Source organism: Eulemur rufifrons, chromosome 4 (assembly GCF_041146395.1).
Source record: "Eulemur rufifrons isolate Redbay chromosome 4, OSU_ERuf_1, whole genome shotgun sequence".
Classification (NCBI taxonomy): domain Eukaryota; kingdom Metazoa; phylum Chordata; class Mammalia; order Primates; family Lemuridae; genus Eulemur; species Eulemur rufifrons.
This window is the reverse complement of record NC_090986.1, coordinates 63,530,943-63,553,221: the sequence shown is the minus strand read 5'-3', so window position 1 is coordinate 63,553,221 and position 22,279 is coordinate 63,530,943. Positions and strand designations below refer to the sequence as shown.

The 22,279-nt window shown below is 40.8% G+C and overlaps 1 protein-coding gene across 2 annotated transcripts in view; it reads right to left on the bottom strand.

Moving 5' to 3' along the window:
* Positions 1 to 22,279, bottom strand: part of LRCH1 (leucine rich repeats and calponin homology domain containing 1) — a 169,176-nt gene that overhangs the window by 87,755 nt on the left and 59,142 nt on the right. For both annotated transcript variants that reach the window (XM_069467684.1, XM_069467683.1), the window contains exon 2: positions 1,235 to 1,379. In XM_069467684.1, the coding sequence (XP_069323785.1) occupies positions 1,235 to 1,379 (145 nt within the window). The remainder of the gene's footprint in view (positions 1 to 1,234; positions 1,380 to 22,279) is intronic.

Below are 22,279 nucleotides of genomic sequence, written 5' to 3'. Positions count from 1 at the left end.
CTTCTACGGCAGAAACAGCAAGAAAACTTAAAATGGTCAGATGAATTAGAAACCTACAGAAGTGAAGATTAGATATACAAACCTCCAGATTAACCTAACAGTAACCTACACCTTGCTTAACTAAAAATGAGTTAAGACTACTTACAAACATGCCTAGTATTTTTTTCAAGCCTGATGAAAAACAAAGGCATTCCTATGGGAATGAGATGAAAACCCATTTTTGGCTGCAAAGAAAACAGAAGGGCTGTAATTCTCAGTAGCCAACTAAATCAAAACTAAAAAACACTGACATAATTATCTGGCAAATTGATGCTAAACCTGCTTCATTAGGAATTTTGAACTTTGAAGATGGGTATACTTGGTAGGCAGCACAAACCTTACTAATTATGTACTACCCGCTTTATACACCAAGGTGATGCAACTGACATGTGTCAAGGCTACACTCAGGATTAAACTTGGAGACCTTGTTTTTACAGTAGTGATAGATTTGATGAAACAGCTCCCCTCTCTCTCCCTGACATCCCAGATGTGAGGCAAGGATTTAGAATTTGACCAGACAGCATCCAGTTGCAAAGTCTAAAACCAAAACCTTAAAATAACTGATTTTCTTAACTTCAGGGCTACTCAGGGGCATTTTATGTTACACTGTCCTGTGCGTAATCAATGCAGATTACTAAACCATTCTCAGCAAACATTGACCTAATTTAGTGGGATGTAAAGATAGCAAACTTCATATGTGGCTAGAGTTGCTCAGTGCTCCTGCTTAACATTCTTAAGGAAACTTAAAGTGAATGGGTTTAGTCAGCACTAGGTAGCAAAGCCCAATGCTACCGAAGCCTCCAAAGACCAGCAAGGCTTTCTTCCCTTTTTGCCTGATTTGTTCTAACAACCAAACTCTTTTTCACTTCCTTTCTCCTCCAAAATCTGCATGAATACCTGAAGACAACTTCCCTACAACCTTAATAAGCACCAATTAGACAAAGTATAAATGATGCAATATAAATCATGTTTTTAAAAATCTTGTCATATTGACATGTAGAAAATTCTAGCATCAAGAACAATATTAACAACACTACAAATTTATCACAAAAGATATCTCTTAAAAGATTTTTGTGTGATTTACTCCAAAGAGTGATCAGGAATAACAAAGAGGAAACAAACTGACAGAAATGAAAGCATAATGATTTTGTATTTCTTTCACTGAATTTGATTACAACTTCTACAGTTAACCTACCTCAAGTTTAGGTAAGTCAGCATCTGCAGATTGACGATGGCCTCAGGAATGACTCTGATACAGTTGTGATACAGATTAAGGATTTCCAGTGATACAAAATGGCACAATTCCATTGGAACTTCAACCAATCTGTTTTTAGATAAATCTACAAGAAAGGGGAAGAATATGTTGTCAATAAATCTTCAACATAAGCAATACAATCTTACCAACCATGAGCACTGTTTTTCTTAACACCATAAATTTAGATCAACATTACTTTTTTTTTTGTACCTCTGTTACTACGGCATTGTGATTTCTATTTCCCTGCCAAATTCAGGGACACATGGGACATGGAAAAGCAAAAATATTGCTAAAACTTTTCAGTTCTATAAAAATTAAATGACATATTTTTTAGCATGGTTTGAAACAGCAAAAGATAGAAAACAAATAAAATAGCAGAGAGCTGGTTGAATATTAATATACTATTAATAAATATAAAATAATACTGACATTAAATCAATTAATAAATATTAATATATTAATTATATGCCATGTGATGGAATATAATATTAAACATTATATTCCATAATGAAATACTAATATTATGCAGGCATTAAAATAAAGGAAGCAGCTCTATATGTGCTGATATAAAACAAACTTCAAGATATACTGCAAATGTTTTTGAAACGCCAGTTAAAGAACAGTGCATATAGTGTTTGTGTTTTTTGATGAATATTTACAATTCTGTTTGAATATAATTAGATTATCTATGGAAGACTACACAAGAAACTGGTAAAAGTGGTTGTTTCTGGAGAGAGGATCTCTGGCTGGGTGAACAGGTGTGAGGGGGGGAGACTTCTCACTGTAGGTACTTTTGTACCTTTAGAAATATGAATGCATTGCTTATTTGATTACATATGATATGCAATACATATACATTATTATAACATGCATAATAATCTATATTATGTAAATACAAATAAATATATATATCATCCTCCCATCAGCGTTCTTATTCTTTCACTACACAAAGAATTTCATTTCACTTGAAAAGACTTAAGCAGCCAGGACAAACTGCAAAGTCCCTTGTATTAAATTAAGGAAAATATTGAAGCCAGCTTCCTTTCACGGAGATTTAGAACCTCAACAGAAAAAAATTCCAAGAGGTCTCTCATGTTCCTTCTTCCTGAAACCCTTTACTAGACATGGTGATTTTCATGTGTTACACTGGTGGAGACCTGCCCACAAAACTTGTTTGTGTTGTTTCCTTCAGGTTCAACTCAAAGAAAATTCCACCGGGGCTCCAGTTTACATTCCAATCTTTACCTTCCCTGAGAATTGCTAGAACTAGACTGTCTAGTTGAATGCACAAGATACAGAATACACGTGAGTAGTACGCTTTGATACCTATTTTAAGTAACGGTGATGTTTTCATGATTCGGTGTCACTCATTTTTTAAAGAAACAAAAAAGTGTTTTTGTAGAAATACTGTCATATGGCTACAAACCTTTTAAAAGATAATGGGACATCAAATTAACAATAGAAACCACTCTGACCTGAGAATAGGAGACCAGTTCTAAATCTACAACCACCTAAGATACTTGAGAAAGTTAGTCAACATTCTAGGCCTTTGTTTCCAAATAGGTAAAATTAAAGTGTATGAAACGAGTTGAGTTCTAACTAACATTCCTTTCAAATCTAAAATTTCAGTGAATAAGTCAAATATATTCAGGACTTAAGTATTTTAAGTCAAAAGTATTCAGAATCCAAATTATTTTGTTACATCATCATAACTAGTAGCATCAGTTAAATATCATAAAATGTTATAAAATACAAACCCACATGTACTCTAAATATTGGCACAGTCTTTAATGAATTTGTCATTTCATTGTAGAATCTATACCATATAATCTGAATTTTAAAAGTGTTCTGTTTTCAAACTTGGGGAAAATGTAATGCTAAGAGAAAAAAAATGTAAAATAGCTTATATAAATTAAGCTAATATTCAATTTGGGGCTAAACTTACAAATGGCATCATTATTAACAATTTGCTAAAAAGCATGCTAGAACAATGTTATAATTAGCTTATAAGTCTGGTATTTTCATCATCATTTACAATACAGATTTTATTTGCTCTCCTTCCTTCTTATCTTTTCCTCCATAATCTCCAGATTTGAGGGGAAAGGCTGGCATTTTTCCCTCCTGTGAATTTCTCCCCTGGCCGTCTGACTTTCCTAAGGGCTCGTCCGTCAGAGCCTCTTAAGAGGTGGGATTAGTCTTGCCTGCTAGGAGGTATACCGGTGACACCTTAACTTTATCCTCATTATAAACTGCATCTGATCTCTTCTCTTTAACTCTTGTTTTTTAATTGTGCTATTCTTTTCTCTTCTAGAGACGGAGTCTCACTCTGTCACCTCGGCTGGAGTCCAGGGGCATAGTCATAGGTCACTGCAGCCTCAAACTCCTGGGCTTCAGTGACCCTCCCACCTCAGCCTCCCAAGTAGCTGGGACTACAGGCACGTGCCACCACACCCGGCTAATTTTTCTTATTTTTTGTAGGGGCAGGGTCTTGCTATGATGATCAGGCTGGTCACAAACTCCTGGCCTCAAGTGATTTTCCAGCCTCAGCCTCCCAAAGCACTGGGATTATAGGCGTGAGTCACTTTGTCTGGCCGTAGTGCTATTCTATATTGCTACTGAATATTTATTGCTATTGCTATTCTATCCTAATTGTGCTATTCCTGCCTTTTTAGGATTCTTTTCTGAAAGGAGCCAGGCAATACATTATAAATACATGAAGTTATAATGTGTTAACAGTAGGCATCTGCCATGCCAGGTCTGCACCGCTAGACAAATGAGGAAATCTCCACGTCCACTGAGTTAGTGAGAATTTAGCCACACACTAAGTCCCCGGTCATCCTGGGCTTGTGCTACGGTTTCTACATACAAAATCTATACACAGCTTAAACTCTTTCAGTGTCTACACAAAAACAGTTGCCTAGATCGTCATTGTTCAAGTTAAAACAAAACTGAAAAGCGGAAAACCAAAAGCTTTCTTTTTTTCTTCGTTTAGATTAATTAACCATATGCTGAATTATTTTACATACCATCAATATACACTAAGGGCAGGGTATCTACAGAAATGAAGAACCACTTAGGGCCCATTTTTAAGGAATTTAAACTTTGCAAAGTAAGATGAGGCAAACCCAGAAGGAAACATAAGGCAGGAAGCCCTAAGTGTGCTTTTATAAAGGTGCAAATAAAGAGCAGGGTGCTTGGTGGGGGAGGAACTACAGGGAGCCTGCACTGAGCATTTTGAGCATGCCAGACAGTGGAAGAAAGAAATCTAAGACTTGGCTGTAATTAAAGACATGAGTGGGCATCAGTTCGTGGTGCACAGAGACGTGAGCATTCCTAACTCGCAGACCCACACCAGAAGGCACCACTAATGATCACAGACACATCAAAGTGTGAGCAAGAAAGGTCACTCAACTCAGGAAACAGGCAGACTAAGAGTTCATAGATAACAGGCAAATGTTAAGAAGGCAATTAGTATCTTTATCTTGAATGACAACCAAAACCAGGGGGGCAAATCAGCCAGGAGCTATGAAAACACCCAGTGGGGTCTAAGCCACAGAAAGATAAGTAAGCTTTTAAAAGCCAGAAATACATATGGATGAAGAATTTGTGTTTGTTTTTATTCTTTATTGCTCTAATTCTATTATGAATATACCTGTATAGAGGTATATATAGAGGTATCAATGAATCAGCTCATGAGCTATTTTCCTGAACACAACATTTATTTGCCTAGTGTTTCTCAGTCTTGCTGGCACACTGAAATCACTTGGAAAGTTTTTAAAAATCCTGCAGCCTGGAGCTCATAGCCAGAAACTTTAGGGCGTGACTTGGACATCAGGATTCTTGAGATGTCCAGTTGATTCCCACCATCTCATGGGAAACCGGCTGAGCAGATGACCTAACTTATCAAACTTTCCTGACATAAACCAAACCTAAACAGGTGATGCTCTCCTAGGGACAGAGGTGACCCTCAGAGGGGTTGTGGTTCGGATACCAGGCCAGTACCTTATCAGGTATGCTAATTTGGAAAAGGAAATCTTATCTAATACAGAGTTAACTATTGCTAGATTAGACCCTTACTCTAAATTCTTTCTCAGCTAGTTTCTGATACAATCAGAGCAACAAAAATCCAACCTGGAATGGAGTTTTGCATGTTTTAAATTGGCCTTGATCATAGCAAATGAGGGGTTTTTTCCCCCTTACTTAATCCTCACTACAACCTAGTGAGGCAGGTGCTGCTGTCATTTCCAATTGTGGGCAGACACTTAGGACCAGAGAGGTTAGATCACTTGCCTGAGGACACAGAGCTAGCCTGTGGCAGAGCCAAGAATTAAACCAGGTTAGGATAACAACAAAGTCCTGTCCTGAACCTTTACTGATTCTGCCTCACAGGACTGCAATACAGGCAGGGGCAGTTGCTCATACGGGTATACCTTATAAAAATAAAAATAACTGACCCCTTTCAGGTGACTGGCCTGCAGGCATTAAAAAGATTCCAGAGCTCTGTACTAAAAGCAAGTGAACTCTGACCAGGTCTCTGATATTTTTTCCAGAAAGAAGAGCACGTGCCGTCGGTGCCTGGTTTCCTCCACTCAGTCCAAGATGGGCACTGTCCCGTCTTACTGCAAACCCAGCCTGGGGCCTAGATCTGCAGTGGGTAGTGGGGTACACCACGGCTCTCGCAAACACACCCAGGCGGCAAACCGGAACCCCAGAACTACGTCCTCCCCGTGTCTGCTTCTTAATGGAAGCATTCACATGAAAGCTGTGCAGCCAGAAATAAAACAATAAGAGTCACCACTGCCAAAACAAGCTTCGCAAATCCCTAAAATAAAGTAGCCAGATGAATAAAAATAAGCAGGGTAGGGCAGAAAAACAGTCAATGGAATCTTGCGTGCAGTCAGCACGATCGGAGGCCCGGCGCTGTTTCGTATGAAAAAGGAAAGCGGTGTCTCAGGAGGATCTGGATGAGGGCCCTGCTCTCCAGCCACAATATCCCGTTATCAGCCACCGCAGCCGCGAAGCAGACGCACTGACAGACCAGGACAGCTGGGAACCTCATCTGCAACATCTTGCTTTACGGTCAGGAGAGAAAGTCTAATCTTGGAAGTCGAGATCATGCCCAGTTCTAGCACGACCCAATGATACTAGAAACATGTTGTGATGGAAATTTAATTTTAGAATGTTAGCGCTAATCATGATATCTCAACAATTGAGTGAAATGTGTATCCTTCACGTATTAATCTAAAGCCCTGGTCTGCCACCGAGTGTAAGGAGCCTGCTGTTTGCCTAATACTGGGGAGGGCTGCTCTGTGCCTGGCCATCTCCACCCTCTTGCTGTTCCTCCTGGGACCACTGCCCCAGTGGAGCTAGTTCTGAAGGAGGGATGGTCTAGGGTCACCTGCCCTTTTTGGACAATCCATACCCATCTTCAGCTGGGTAGGCAAGGGTCTCTCTAGAAGAATCTCAGCTATATCTTTCTATCCATTCTGAAATTCCTCCCACTGCTCTGCAACATCCTCGATGTCTGCCCCTCACTCCCTACTCCTCTCAGCACAGACACCCCACCCGGCCCCATGACTCAGCACCCACAGGGGCACACACGTAGAACTGCACAGGAGGAGTGCAGCTCCGGGCCATGCAGCAGAGCCCACGGGCTGACTCGCCCCTGACTGCAGGACAAGACCACCCTACGCTTCCAGGGCTAATTGGGCAGAAATAGTAAGTGGATCCCTAAAAATTTTGAGTGAGTCAAGATCTCAGGCTGCTTCTCTAAGACATTTGATAAGCAGTTCCTCAATACGAACCAGGAGGTCTTCCACAATCACCTAATCAAAACTTTTACATATCCATCTTCAACCCCTTTCTTTGTCCTGTGTTTCCTTTATTTTCTTAGCATTCAGATAGCTTTCAAATATAACATACCATTGATTCATGTATATTATTGTTAGTTTTCTCGCTCTCCCTCCTGGAATGTAAGTTCCATGAAGGCTGGGATCTTTGCATTGTTCACTGATATACAGAAAGAGCTTAATAAATGAAAAATGTGGAAGGAAAACGGATTCTTAGATCAAAGAGCTTGCGTTCAAATTCTGAACCCATCACTTGGCTAGGTGGACTTGGAAATCATTATTTAATTTCTCTATGCCTCAGTTTCTTCACCTGAAATATGAGGATAAGAGTACCGGCCCCACCGAATTGTGGAAAGGATCAAATGAGAGGATACATCCAAAGCCTGGCACGCAGTGAGGTGCTCTAATAGTCTCTGTCATTATGGTAGCTATTACTGGGTTCCACGAGACACCAAGAAATAAGGTCTGGACTGGGAAGGAGCTTAAAATGTAACTGACAAGCACATGAAGCACACTCTACATGCAAAAAAAAAAAAAAAAGAAGAAGAAGAAGAAACCCCCAAACCCCAAATAATAATTCCATATAACGAATGAACAATCTACATGTCAGTTTGAAGGCTTCTCTTCCCACTAATTTTGCTTCCCTCGCTCCATCCACTGATCAGTGTATCCATCTGATCCTCCCTCACCACAGGGCCAACCACATGGGCTTGGTTCATTTGCACCTGATACATGTTGGGAAGAAGAAGTGAGATGATGCATACAAAGCAGTTAGAAGTGTCTGGAATTCCATAAGTGACATTGAAAATGAAATATAACTAGGACATGGAGCCTGCTCCAACAATCTCATAGTGCAGAAAAGAAGAGAGATACACAGCTCAATAGGTAAACTCTGCAAAGAATAGACATGGGTACAGATTTTCCCCCTGAGAAAAGGTCCCCAAGGTCGTGCAGGAGCCCACAGGGCTGCCTGGAAGGTGCAACACGGTGTGGGACTCTGCTGGGGACAGGGCTCCCGAGGCCCCAGGCAGGGCACGGGGCGGGTGTGGGGCCAGCCCCCAGGCAGAGCAGGCGAACAGCAGCAGCTCAGATAGCATGAGGGAAAGGAGGGCAGGGGACCTGGGGTTCTCTGGGATGCAAGAGGGAGGACAGAGGTCTCTGAAACTTCCCTTTGTGAGGCTATAGAGCTCAAATGACTTCACTAAATCACACAATTAAGTATCTGAAGTGTAACACATATCTTGCTGCTTGACTAATGCTGAGCAGCTGATGACAATACCTTACCAGCCAGTTCATAGACAGTCTCTGTCTCACTGCACTCAGAGCAAGACTAGTGACTAGCGGTTAAGGGAACTGACAACTGCAGCAAGGTGAGTAATCTGGGGAACGCAAAGTGAGTCCCAAGGCTGCTGAGTTCTCGCATGCCCAGACGTACATTACATTACGCTGGGATCAGAGAAGGGAGGGGACTTCTGTAACGGGACCCAGAATCAAGGCAGAGCAGCAAGGACTCCATGGCTGCAGCCTTGCCGGTGTTGTATCCTCCTTCCGGGTTCGCTACGAAGGATGAAACAATGCACTGCTGTGAGTTTATGATTACATAAATATGGAAACTCTCGACCGTAAAAGAAATGTTATTTGCTGAGGAAAAATAAAAAGCCCTTTATAATAAAAATGGCCAAACCATAAAATTTTTCTGCGATTTTTGCTGGAAGCTTTTGAAATGAAATATGCGATAAAATAGTCTATTACCCTTCAGTTAATCCTAACCCTCAATTAATTAATTTTCTTTTATTATTATGTACTTTTAAAATAGAAAATAAATACATTAGGAAAGCTAAAACTACCTCACGAAAGGTAAAGAGCATGCAGAGCTTTTGTACTTTACACATATATGATTGATTTTCTCTCCTATTTAAAAAAGCCTTTTAGAGGCAAATCAATTTTTTTGATTTTAATACAATGTGTTGTAAATAACTGCACATTTGAGATGGAAATGTATTTTAAAAGACTTCCAAGATAAAGAAATGAATCTTCCCTTTTATCTGGACTAAATTACAGTTCTACTAGCCAGATAACCCATTTACTCAGGTTTTCCAAATACTTGTGTTAAAATAAAGTAGAGGGAGGGAAATAGCCAACATTTTGAAGTAGAAATCATGCAGAATGCAAAATTTATACCATATGGTGTTAATTGCATCAAATTTAATCTCAAGTGAGGTACAAATTCAAAAGCTATTCACAGGCTCTATGCCAATTTCAACATATTGCTTAGGAAGTCAAAGGAGCCACCATCACCACAAATTTTACCCAATTAAAAAGAAACTCTTAAAGATATTACCAGTGATATTTTTAAGTAGATAAGATTCAAGAAATTTAAAGCTACTGTAATATATCTAATTTCAATATTCCATAAAAAACAAATTTTATATATGAGTCTATTTGAAAATCCATAGTAATTTTCTTGTACATCATGGAAATACTGTTTCTATCATGAATTACATATTATGCATTCACAAATGTCCAGAGCAGCCTAAGTTGTAATTTCATTGATATGTCCTTCTTGGAAACCAGACACTGTTTTGGGGAATTTTAAAGTCAGCTTTGTTCACTTTTGGCTAAAGTAAGAACTTGAAATTTCAAACAAAGCCCCTAGTTTAAGGACAGCAAAATAGGCAATTGATGATGCTTTTCTGCTCTGCGAAAACTCCTTCTCCAGAGTCACTGAACACACGTGTGCCTGCTGCGTGCCAGGAACAGGTCTAGGCAGCAGGCACAGCGAACACTGGAGAAACCCCTGCCCTCCACAGCTCACATTCTAGCGGGGTGACGTAAACAAAACTATTAATAACAGGTAAAAATGCATGGCATGTTAAAGAGATCGAAGTGCTTTTAGAGGGAAAAATAAAGAAGAAAAATCAATTAGGAAATTTGGGGGACGGGCTGCAACTTTAAACAGGGTGACCTGGGGAGGAATTCACAATTCAGGTGACACGTGAGTGAAGAGAGGACATAAGAGAAAAAGGTGCGGGGGTACCTGGGGGGTGAGCCTTTCCCGAGGGACCAGCAAGTGGAAAAGCCCTCGGGTAGGGGAGGGCGGCACCCTGCAGGAACACCAGGAAAGGCTGCGTGGCTCCAGTGGGAGGGAACAGGCTGAGAAAATGGGAAAATGGGCGGATGGGGTAGCCAATCGCATAGGGCTTTTGGCTGCTGTAAAAATCTGGCATTTACTGGCCATTGCAGGATCTGACTCACCTTTTAAAAGGCTTTCCCTGGATTTACTTTCAGAATCTAGGGCGGGGAGACCAGTGAGGAGGTGAGGGAAGACGGGAGGGTGTAAGTGGTACGTAGTCAGATTCAGGTTCTAGCCTTTGAAAGTTGAGCTAACTGAATTTGCTCATCGGATAGGGGTCTGAGAGAAACAGAGTAGTCAAAGATGATTCCAAATTTGGCCTCAGGAGTTGGAAGAATGGAGTTGCCACCCTTAGACGTGGGAGCCCACAGGCAGATACTGCTGGGCAGGTCATGAGTTGTTTTGGTGACGTTAATGTTGAGGCGGCCGTTAGATACGCAGGTGAAGAACTCAGGTAGGGAGATGAGCAAGGCTGGAGCTCAGGGCACACATGTTGGGGGCTGTCAGGGAATAAATGGCACGTAAAGACATAAATATCACCAAGCAATGAGTGAAAATTTGGGAAGAAGGTCAAACACTGTACCCTGGGACACTCCAACCTATAGAGGCGGGAAAAGGAAGGATAGTCAGAGGGAGTGTTCTGTGGGGAAGGAGGAAACAATGGCCATGTGGGACCTTCCCCCGCAAGGAAAACCACCCAGACATTCACTCGCTCTGTCATCTATGGACGTCTGCTATGAGACAGGCACACCACCTAGACAGTGTAGATACAGGCACGAGTGAGACTCAATTCACCACCTCAAGCAACTCAGAATCTGACCGGAGAGGGAGACAGGTGAACAGAACAAAAGGCACAATGAATTAGATCTACATTTATCGGCATAGTTAAAAGCTCAGCTCTGTCTGTAAAGGTTGAGAAAGGTTGCAAAGAGAAACTGACCTGTAAGCAGGGTCTCTGGATAAATCTCTGGGAGCCTGCCAGGAAAGAGTGGAAAATCCACTCCGGATTAGCAGGCGCAGCCTGGAGGAAGACCGGAGGGATGGGGTGGCTCTTTGGGAACTGCCACGGCTGAGGCACACGGGACTGATGCTCAGGGACCCACGGAGCCAGCTGTTAGAGGCAGTCGCTACAAAGACCCAGGTGGAAATGAGGTGAGCCTGAAGTAAGGCAGAGACAGGTGACAGGGAAGGGAGGAATGGCCGGGGGGGATATTTGAGAGGTAGACTTGGCAGAGTTTAGTAGTTAATTAAATATAAAAAGTGAGAAGAAAGAAGAGCTAGGGGCCTCTGGGGGTTTCTGGCATGGGAGAATGCCTGGAAGTGTGCTACTTGCTCAAAAGGAATGCAGAAAAAGAAATAGGTGTGGGGGTGATGGTGAGAGATAAGAGTCATGATGAGTTTAGTCTGAGACCATTGACTTAAGATATCTGTGGAACAACCAAGCAGAGGGTCTGTTGACCAACGGATTGTGGGTCTGGAGCCCATGAGAAATGTCTTGGCTACAATGTAGGCTTGGAAGACATCAGCATATAAATAAGCAGTGGCCATGGGTGACATCACCCTGGAAAATTGTGAAAAATGAGGAAAGAAAATGAGCTAGGACAGAAACTTCCAGCAGCTGCTACCACAAGGTCCATATGCCTTTCTCTTGTACATCACAACTTCTTGAAACGTGGAGGCTTGGCTCCATGGCTCACGGGCCATGGCAAGTCCTGGAATTCAGACCTCCTGAACCAAAATCCAGTGTGATTTCTGCTACAGTACTCTGCCCATGTGGTCATGACACAACTCAGTGATAATGATGGCGTTCTACCCGCCCTGACCAACTGTGTATCACACCATGACAGAATTTAATTGCTACGTTATCACTTACTTCTTAGAAACCAAACATGATCCATGCTTTAGAAATAACTATTCTTTCAGCTATACTTACGGCCACTATCAATTCCCAAAACAACAAAAATATTGTAGACTAAACTACCAAAGCGATTGAGAAGTTAGACTCCTTCCAGAAATACTTCCTTGGGCGATTTTTTTTCCTTAGCCCAAAAATATGAAACAAAGAAAGAACTGTCTACAAAGTGCCTGATTTTCTAATTTTTAAAGTTCATGTTTAGCTAGGGCAGCACTGATAAGAAAGACATTTTTGTGATGGTAGCTGAATATAGTATATTCCATTGTGAAACATGAATTTTAAGGCTAGGAATAGTTTATTTACTTCAGAGGATTTCTGCATCCTTTTTTATAGATCTACTTGGAAGTTTCTTGGTAACTTACAAAGTAATAAAATTGTTGACAATAAAATAGAAACCATTTCACATTATTTACTAGAAGCTATAACAGAAACACAGTTTATCTAACTTAGGTAACTATATTTAACTGATATATTATTTTCAAACATATCATTTCTAAAATACTTAAATGTAAACAAAAGGCTTAGTCTCTTGAGACTTCTCTTTTTCCTCTCATTCTGATCACATAATTTATACATCTAGAGTTCATGAATAACAAATAATTGTTGCTCACATATTTTTTTCAAACAAGAGGTTTTCTTAGAAGCTCTGAAAAGAGGTACTGTTTGTGGAATATATTCAGAGGTCTACCCTCTTTAAGCCTCTTGCATTATGCTTTAAACTTGAAAACTAAGTAGGTTTTATCTTTTCATTATTAATTGCTTTGCAAACAATTAGAAATCCAAATCTGTTAAAAAATCTTTTTTTCTCCCCTGAAGTTAAAACTGCATATTAGCCCCATGCTAAAGTGGACACAAAAAGAATGCAAAATTATCCAGTGTTTGCAATGAGAATTTTCTAGGTCTCTGCCAGGATTCAGTCGGTAATAACTGCCACGACATATGCATATATGGGGGCATACATATGGCACCAGGCTCAAAATGCTGGTTAACTAGCAAATGCAGGCCTGCCAGTACCACACGTCTTCACGGTCACTACCTATTATTGAGCAGTTACTGTGTCCTGTGCGCACCAAGTGTTTTCTATGAATCGACTCATAATCTCATAACAATTTAATGGGGGTGTTATTCCCACTTGCAGAAGAGGAAACTGAGATGCCGAAAGGTAAAAATAATTTGACCTCTAACACATAGCTAAAAGGTAGAAAAGTTGTGAATGTATCTGATGTGCCACCAAATTGTACATCTAAATAAAAATGGTTAAAATGGTAAATCTTGTATATATATTTTACTATAATAAAAAAAATCACTAAAAAAATTTGGAACAGGCATGGTGGCTCATGCCCGTAATCTCAGCGCTTTAGGAGGCTAAGGCTGGAAGACTGCCTGAGGCCAGGAGTTCCAAACCAGCTTGGGCAACATAGGTAGGCCCAAGCTCTGCAAAAAAATTAGCTGGGTATGGTGGTGCATGCCTGGAGTTCTAGCTACCTGGGAGGCTGAGGCGGGAAGATCACTTGAGCCCAGGAGTTCAAGGTTACAGTGAACTATGCCCACACCATTGCACTCCAGCCTGGACGAAAGAACAAGATCCTGTCTCTAAAATAAATAAATAAATAAATAAATTAAATAAACAGCTAGATCTGAACTTGATAAGTTGATAGGTAGATTAAGAATTTAACAGTAAGAAGAAACAGTAAAATAACTAGGGAAAAAAGTGGAAAACCTGGGATTTAAACCCAAGTAATCTAGCTTCAGAGTCCATGCTACATACTAATGGTCTTCCACAAATTACTATTTTATGGATAAAAACTACCCAAAGTGCTAGTTTTTAGCACTGCCTCATTATCATCAAATTAAGTTTCAGAATAACTTAACAGTACTTCGTGGCTTGCTGGAAAAGATGCAGTGTGCTGGGATGTCTCGCTGCTGAACCCATAAGGGACAAGTCCCAAGACAAATTTGGAAGCCACCTAGAAAGCCTCCAAATGGCAACCATTTCATTCGTTGTAAAGAGACAGTCACTCTCAATAAGCATGCCAAAGGAGAACGCATGCCAAGTGCACTACTTTTGGGCCTGCAGTGTGAGGGAAGTGTTTGCTATGGAAAGGGTGCATAAAATAATCACACTCATGTTTGAAGAAACCACATGCATACAGCACAGAACAAACAAAATTACAGTTTTCCAAAATACCTCAGAGTTGAAAGCTTGCAAAAGCCTCAAATCTTTATTGCAGATCTTAAAATAGAGTTCAGAGAGGAAGGAGGGGGCAGATCCCAATCTTGAGGTCTCCCAGTGGCCTTCAGACAAAAAGATTCCCAGATCCAGGGAGTACATTTCTCCCTGAAGGCAGAACTAACTAGAAGGAAGGCGGAGTGGCATTGCAGAAAACCAAGGAGAAAACCAGATCTCCCCAAAGCCTACACTTACACAGTGAAGAACTTGTAAATGCTTCAGACACATGACAGCCCACCTCCTCCATTTTACCATCTCTCATATATTAAATTAACTACTGTTTTCTCACCATTGTTTTGGAAATCAGTTTAGCTGCATTTTACAAAGGAAGGAAAGTCAAAATGCACCTCTCCCCATGCATTCAAAGCCTCACTGCAGAGTATAATTTCCGGTTAAAAAACAATGCAGTCCTTTCCCAGTCCCAATTTCTGAATGCACACAAAAGCTTGGCAGAGAACTAAAAGAGAAACAGAACTGACTGCTTGGTAGAGCTCTTGTCAAATTGCGGGACTTCAGAGAATGAAGTATTATAAATGTGCCTTGGATTCTTACACAACAGGTCAGGCTAAAATAAGAAAGGCTCATCTTTAAATTCAGATGCCCCTAATTTGTAAAACCCTCAGTCCATCCTTGCTAAATCTAAATAATCAATATCATTCATTGATCAATTTGCTGAGGAAGTAGTAATAATAAATAGCGATAACCTTCCATAATTTTGGAAGCAAGGACCACAACGAGAATGCTCATTTTTATGACTTATGATCAACTAACTGTCCCTGGAAGGAAGAGAACAATATTCTGCCCCAACCATCTGCTGTTCCACCCACTGATGTCGCCCCAGGGACCCAAATCCTAGATAAGCTCTGGGACTTTCCATATGGCCATTATCATCAATTTTCAATGAGCACTTGTTGAGTGAGTGGCAAGAATATTGCAAAAGAAAAATAAAGTTAATCGGTTGCCCTGTGGTTCTAAGAATGAGGTTGACTGACATCATAATTATCATCTTCACAAGCCCTAAGGAGTATTTCTGTATCTTTCCCTTGTCCAGAATTCTCCCTGAGACCCACTTTCCTTCCCCACCTTCATCCCTCCATCTCCACTTACTCCAATCCTGTCTTTAAAGACCTGATCGATTGCCACCCCCGGGGGAAACCTCTGCTCCATCCAGCTATAAGGATGTCTGTCTTTTCTAAGGCCTCCTGTAGGTAGGCCAGGTGAGGGCTCTCACTCACGTAGCCCTTATACTGTGGTTTGTGTCTGTTCAAGGTAATGGGCATAAAGGGAGCTACTCAATCAAGTTACTCGTAGGAAGTGATGTGGGACACGAATTCCAACCTGCATTGCTAGCTCCTAATTTGTCCTCCTGCTCCCATTTTTCCCCATGTCCCAGTCTTTCCTGCCCATTCCCATACACACGCAGGCAGATAGCCCGTTCCCCAGCCCACCTGGTAGCAGTACCACTGAGCCCTTCATGAAGTCTAGAGCTCCGCTGAGCATCCATGAGATGGGCCCTGAGGATGCTGGGGAGACTCAGGGAAGGCAGAGTCAGAGGCTGAGTTACAAGGGGCGCCGGTGAATGCCCATCGACAACTTCCACCATCTGTTCCCCATCATTTTCAAGCCTTTCATGATCCATACAGTTAGAATCATTAATCGTGCTTATTTTTATTTTTGATTGGCACCTAAGATGACGCCAACTATTATTTCCATAGCACTAGCATGAAAACGCAAAAAATAAAAACAACAGGTCACATTAAGCAATAAAGGACAAAAATGGGCTACAAACACAGAGACGGCAATCAGTTTTCACTGGTACTGTTTCATTAACTGGGGAAAGGTGTCTTTTTCCCCGACAAAGGATTTTATCCTGGTTTCATTGGTTTGCTTTTGTCCCTGGGAAGTTCTGCAACTTTGCCCTTGAGCTTTTTTCATATGTTGTCCATAGCTTACCCGGAACATAGCATTAAAATTCTTGGGAAAGGCCCTCTGAGATATCTTTATTTACTTCCTGGAGTTCAGGGAGATTTAGTGGCACACTAAATCTCCCCAAATTCCAGGGAGAATTCACTGTCAAATTTAGAATGAGTAAAACATTCAAAATAATTTAAAAACTTACTATACAGATAACCCAATGTGCATATTCCAAGATGTTTAGCAGCAGCAGTAGGGCTGGATGCTGTCTGTCCGACTATGTGACATGTTTCTATAACATGAATTAGACTGATCACAGGGAACTGGTGGTGCCATAACGTAGGCGTCATGCTGGTTCATCCATGATTTGTCCCCACACGTTACTGTTTTGTATCTGCAAGTAACAGCAGCTGGATGCAAAGAGCATAGGGAAGCTGAACAGAGCACCTCACACAGCACCAGAGTCCACTCTGCCTACTCCCTTCGCAGTCTGAGCCTGTTGGACCTTGTGTCCTAGACGTGCCTTCTGCACGATTCTCTTTGCGTGATTCTCACGGATCTTTGTGCATTTCCCTCTCTGCTCAATACCCACCAACCTTATATCCCTCCTTACATTTCCTTCTATCAAGCAACCCCACATTTTTTAACAAGTTAAAGTCATATTCACCAAAGCATGTCTTTATAAAGCAAGGATTTAATGTGTTTCTGAACTGTGCTCCTGTTTTTATGATGGTTTTTGTTGTTTTTGTTAGTGCTCTGGTTGCAAAGTAGCACAGATTTAGAGTGGTTGGCCCCAACCCGATATTTCCCGTAATCCAGGTTGTTCTGAATGCATGATTTTGCAGAACATGAGCTCTTCAGGAATATGTAATTGACTTATAGCAGAGACACCTGTAATGGTAATACAGGTCATGAAAACTGAGAAATAGAGAAAATAATGAGGATGACTCAAGGATATCACATGGATCCAAAAACGATGAATAAAAAGAAAAGCCTAGGAAGACAGAATTATATTTAGCCCTTCAAAATACGCTATTGTTGTAAGTGATCAACAACCAAGAACCATGTTTAGCCAGGAACAGTGATGGCAGCTCCAGTAGGAAAGGAGCCTGGACCCAGCATCCTTGTTGATCTTGGCCATAAAAGTATGTGTGTCTGTGTGAGTGTGAGTGAGTACACGTGTGTGTGTGTACACACTAGGGTAGGGTGGACCAGATTTCAAGGGCAGGGAGGAGAGGAGGGAAAGATCAGGAAAACAGTAGGGCAGGCAGTGACATAATGACACAACGGAGCATTGGACAAGGTCCCTAACTCTGCCTTTAATGGCCTTATAATAACGCGTTTAACTTCTCTGGGCCTCAATTTTCTTATCTGTCAAATAAAAATCCAGCCACATTAAAACTCTACGATTCTAAGCCAAAGGGTTAGAAATAGAACCACCCCTTTGCACTACCTTAGTTCCCAGGAAGATTGCTCTAGCTTGCATCATATTTACGTGTATAAATACCAGCATTCGCAGAAGCATAGAGATGCTTAAGCTCAAAATGTTACTATTGAATTGTGTATATATACGTACACTCTCAAACTCTGGTCAATTGGGGGACCTGAATCTTTCCAATTGGTACAGGACAGGTATTATTATTTCTTCTCTTTCCAAGTAGTACATCTACAAGTAAATGATAGAACCAAAATTCAAACTTAAGACCATCAGACTACAAATCCAAAGCTGTTTCCATTTTACCATGCTGTCTAAATAAGAGATGTAGGTGGCATTTCAAAACACCTAACCATTCCTCAAACATTAATTTGAGAAACACTCATAAAGAAATTAAAGGAAAATACCACCTGGTGTTTGTTTCATTTATAATAAAAACAGGAAGTCAGGAAAGTCAGGATATTATGATCACTTTCACTGTTTTCACTGTCTTAAATAAATTTGCATAAACCCACTGCTGGAGATGGTTAATGAAAGAAGACAAAGAAAACTAACAATAGCTATTTATTTGATATACTAACATATGTCCTCTTTCCTCTCTGGTCCTTAATTTAAAAATAGAAGGGCAACACAGCCTGCAGACAAATTTCATTATTGCCATCCATGCCATCCACAGTCATAATAGTGTAATATAACCACAGGGACTGTGCTTTAGAAAGAGCTAAATGCACATCCATCTGTGCCCATGAAAAGAGCTAAAATTGGTCTAATGAAAATCAAGTCCAATATTACACATTTTGCACATCATATGTCATTATCAAGATTCCCAGGCTTAAAATTTACTTAAAAAGAAGGCAATCAAAACACAAAGGAAGTGGTTCCACTTCACAATTCCTTAAATTATATAGAACATTACTGAATATAAGACCTATCTGTTAAGCACAGTGGAAGATACAAAAACACCATAGTCTGGGTGGCTTAAACAACAAACATGTATTTCTCACAGTTCTAGAGGCTGAGGAGTCCAAGATCTAGGCACCAGCAGATCCTGTATCTGGTGAAGTCTCCACTTTTTGCTTCACTGACAGCTGTCTGTGTCCTCACGTGGTGGAAGGGGAAGGCAGCTCTCCGGGGCCTCTTTTTATTAGGGCACTAATCCCTTGACGAGGGCTCCACCCTCATGACCTAATTACCTTCCAGGAGCCCCATCTCCTAATACCATCACACTGAGGGTTGGGCTTTCAACATATGAATTGGTGGGGGGTAGACACAAACACAATCTATAGCATTGTTCCAGTCCACTATTTTGGGGTGATGTGTTCCATGGTAACAGATAGGTGGAATAGAGGGATATGCAAAAGATGTTAGGAGAGTCTGGAAGAGGGTACTCCCAACTAGGACTGAAGGAGTCAGGAAAGAAGTAAACACTTAAGTTCCACCTCAACATACCAACAGGGCACCACTAAGCACTTGGGCAAAGAGAAGGCTGGGAATCCAAACAGATAAAATATCACAGTGATGATGTAGTGAATCTGCCTAATACAAAATTCCCCTCCACAAGTAAATGCTATTATTAACAACAGTTAAAATGTATCTTGACAAAGTAATTAACATATACGGAGTTGCTAGATTAAGATCACAATATTGGGATTTTCCCATGAAGGTGTTAATAGTGTTTTCCTTTTCTCTCCATCCTGATAAAACAGATTGTGTCACCAGAATAAACAGATGAACTCTAACTTTGCGAGGAGTCTCCCCCGCCCCTCCTGCCCAATCTTCTCCCATCTCAGGACATACTCACAATGGAAGCCCTCTATGCTTCACTGATTCCCTGTTAAGACTTTTCAACTCACGGATCCCCTGAATCTCAGCAAACTCACCAATTTAAGATGCATTCATGTTCTCTCACCAAGGAAAAATGAAAGAGCATTCCCCTGAAAATGGAGATTGATCTGCTATAATAGCCGAGTCTTAATGAACAGGGACGGGTTAGGAGATGGGAGAGACTGAGGAACTGCCAAAGCTGAAACTAAGTTAAGCGGGTCATGGCCAGTTCTCAAAGTGCCTTCCCTGATAAGGCATGGGACACTTCCACTTTCAAACTCCACACCAGTCAAACCAAATGCTGGAGAACAAAACATATGAAGAAGGCTCTTACAATGGAGTGTTCTATTTTGTCCACAAACCTTATAATCTTATATGAATTCAGTCTTGCAGAAAATTCACTGCAAGTTAAAAACAGAGACGAGTCAAGAAAAGGGAGCGGGGCAGCTGTGGAAGAAAGAACGATCGGATTGGCACAATCACTAAGGGAAAATGGCAGGCTTAAACATACCCCTGACTTGGTTAGTTGACTTTGAACAACCAAAAATCAACAACAAAAAGTGGCCCTCCAAGGATGAGCAGACATTTATATAGGAAGCTAGAGACTGGACACTTCGCCTTATAGGTACTAAAAAGCTAAATTTTATAAACATTTTATTTAAGACTCTTAAACTAATCATATCTGTGGCTTTCCTTATCTTGCAAAATACTTGCCTTCTCCTCATTACAACCCTTTTATTAAATATTTGCCTTCCCCCACCACCACTTTTATGGCAAAGCCCCGACACAGTCTGCACATTCTAAGAACCACAAGCATTATCTCTTCACCAAGATTGTGCATTGTTATTGTCATTAATAAGAAATTGCTCCCAATATGAGGCAGGATTGCACTCAACACACCAGATGATAGGTCCCCAGCTCATATGGAAGCTACAGCCCCCACCAGCTGCTCTCAGTGAAGTATAATGTAAAGCTCAGCCTGAAACCACTCGCCCAATTACAGTGCATGCAAATGACAGACCGGCATCTTTTCACTACACTAAAAGCTTCCAGCCCTGCTTGCTCTGGGACACGTGCCAGTGGGATCAGCTATTACACCGTGGGTCTCTCCCCAAATGCCGTTTTCCCAAAAGGCTTCGGCTCACTGAGCAGTACGACACGACGACAAAGCTGCTTTACTGAAATTACTAAGTGCAAAGTCTTGAAAGAAACTGAAGCAAATGCAAAAGGTTCACAACAGAAAAATCAACTTTATTTGCTAGAAAACTCTGAAGGCGGTCAAGTCATTCAAATTAGCAAGTGATTTTCTTAGCTTCATTCTTAGCAAAAATTAATTTCAATAAATATACTACCCCCTCTACAAATTGGAATTTCTATTTCCCTTTCACCTTACAGATTATTTGTTTTTTTAACAGTTCCCCTGGAGTTTATTTAAGAAGCAGCATTATTTGAGTGGTACTAGTCATACCAGATATTCTAGGACCAAACTTTCATGGAAGCATGAAAAGAGTGGGGAAGCTTTACTGATACTGGAAATGCAATCCACTTACGAGGGTTCTGCAAGTTAATGCCTGCTTCTAGAGACAGAGTCAGGATTTGCACTGATTTTTAATGAGCTTCTACAGGTGCTACACTTGCAGATGCTTGCCTGTTCGGAAAGATGCAAATCACACCCACCCAAGCTGAAATGAATTAAAATCTATTTAATAGCCGAGACTATATAGCAGTAGGTTATATTTTATTTCCTCTGTTGGGTTCCTATGTCACTAAGTTATGATATACTCTATCAACCAGGCAGGTGGTTGGCCAACTGGAATTCAATCAACACAGAAGAAACAGGATACCCTGTCTTGGGAAAAATTATAGAAATGAGTGGGCTTACTTGACTTCAGTTTTTAAAAGTTCTTTATTATACAAATGTTTCATTGAAGGGCTTCTTTAAATAGCAACTTCTGTTAGCACATTGCGTTGAATTCAATTTACTCAGGAATGATTTACACACAACTTAACATAAACATTTCCATTACATAAGGAAGAATAATGTAGTATTTGTTTTGTTTGGAGTCCAATGTCTGGAACATAGACATAATAAGCCTGTACCTTATCCATCTTTTAAATCCCTCTCGCATCTAAGAGTATAGAGAAGGGACTAGATAAATGTCTGCAGGATTAAGAGATGAAGGCAAACTTCTCATAACTACACCCTCATCCACTTGACTTTTCTTTTTTATCATCATAACACAGTGCACCAAAAAAATCAATTGTTTTAAAAAGTTATCCTTATTGATTACAAGGCAGCTACTATGTCAAATTTATCCAATTGCAAACACTGTAAATGTCTAACATAAAATTTGGTTTTTTTTTCTGAGAAATCCAGTTAGAGCAATGAAAAATAAACAGTGCAGAGCCCCATCCTGGCTCACCTAGATTTTGCCAAAAGCTTTCCAACTAATGCCTTGCCCCATACTCTCCCCTCTTCTAATGCCACTAAAATTAATTTAGGATGACAGAAGCCTGTCACTCTTTTGCTCAAAAACCTTCTAGTGTTTCCTGCTGCCCCAGACCCAAGTCTAAACGTGATGATATAGCATCCAAGCACCCTCCACTCAGGACTGAGCTCCAGGGCGCCAGCACATTCCTGTTCATTTGACAAATGTGCACAGCATTCCTACCATGCTGGGCTCT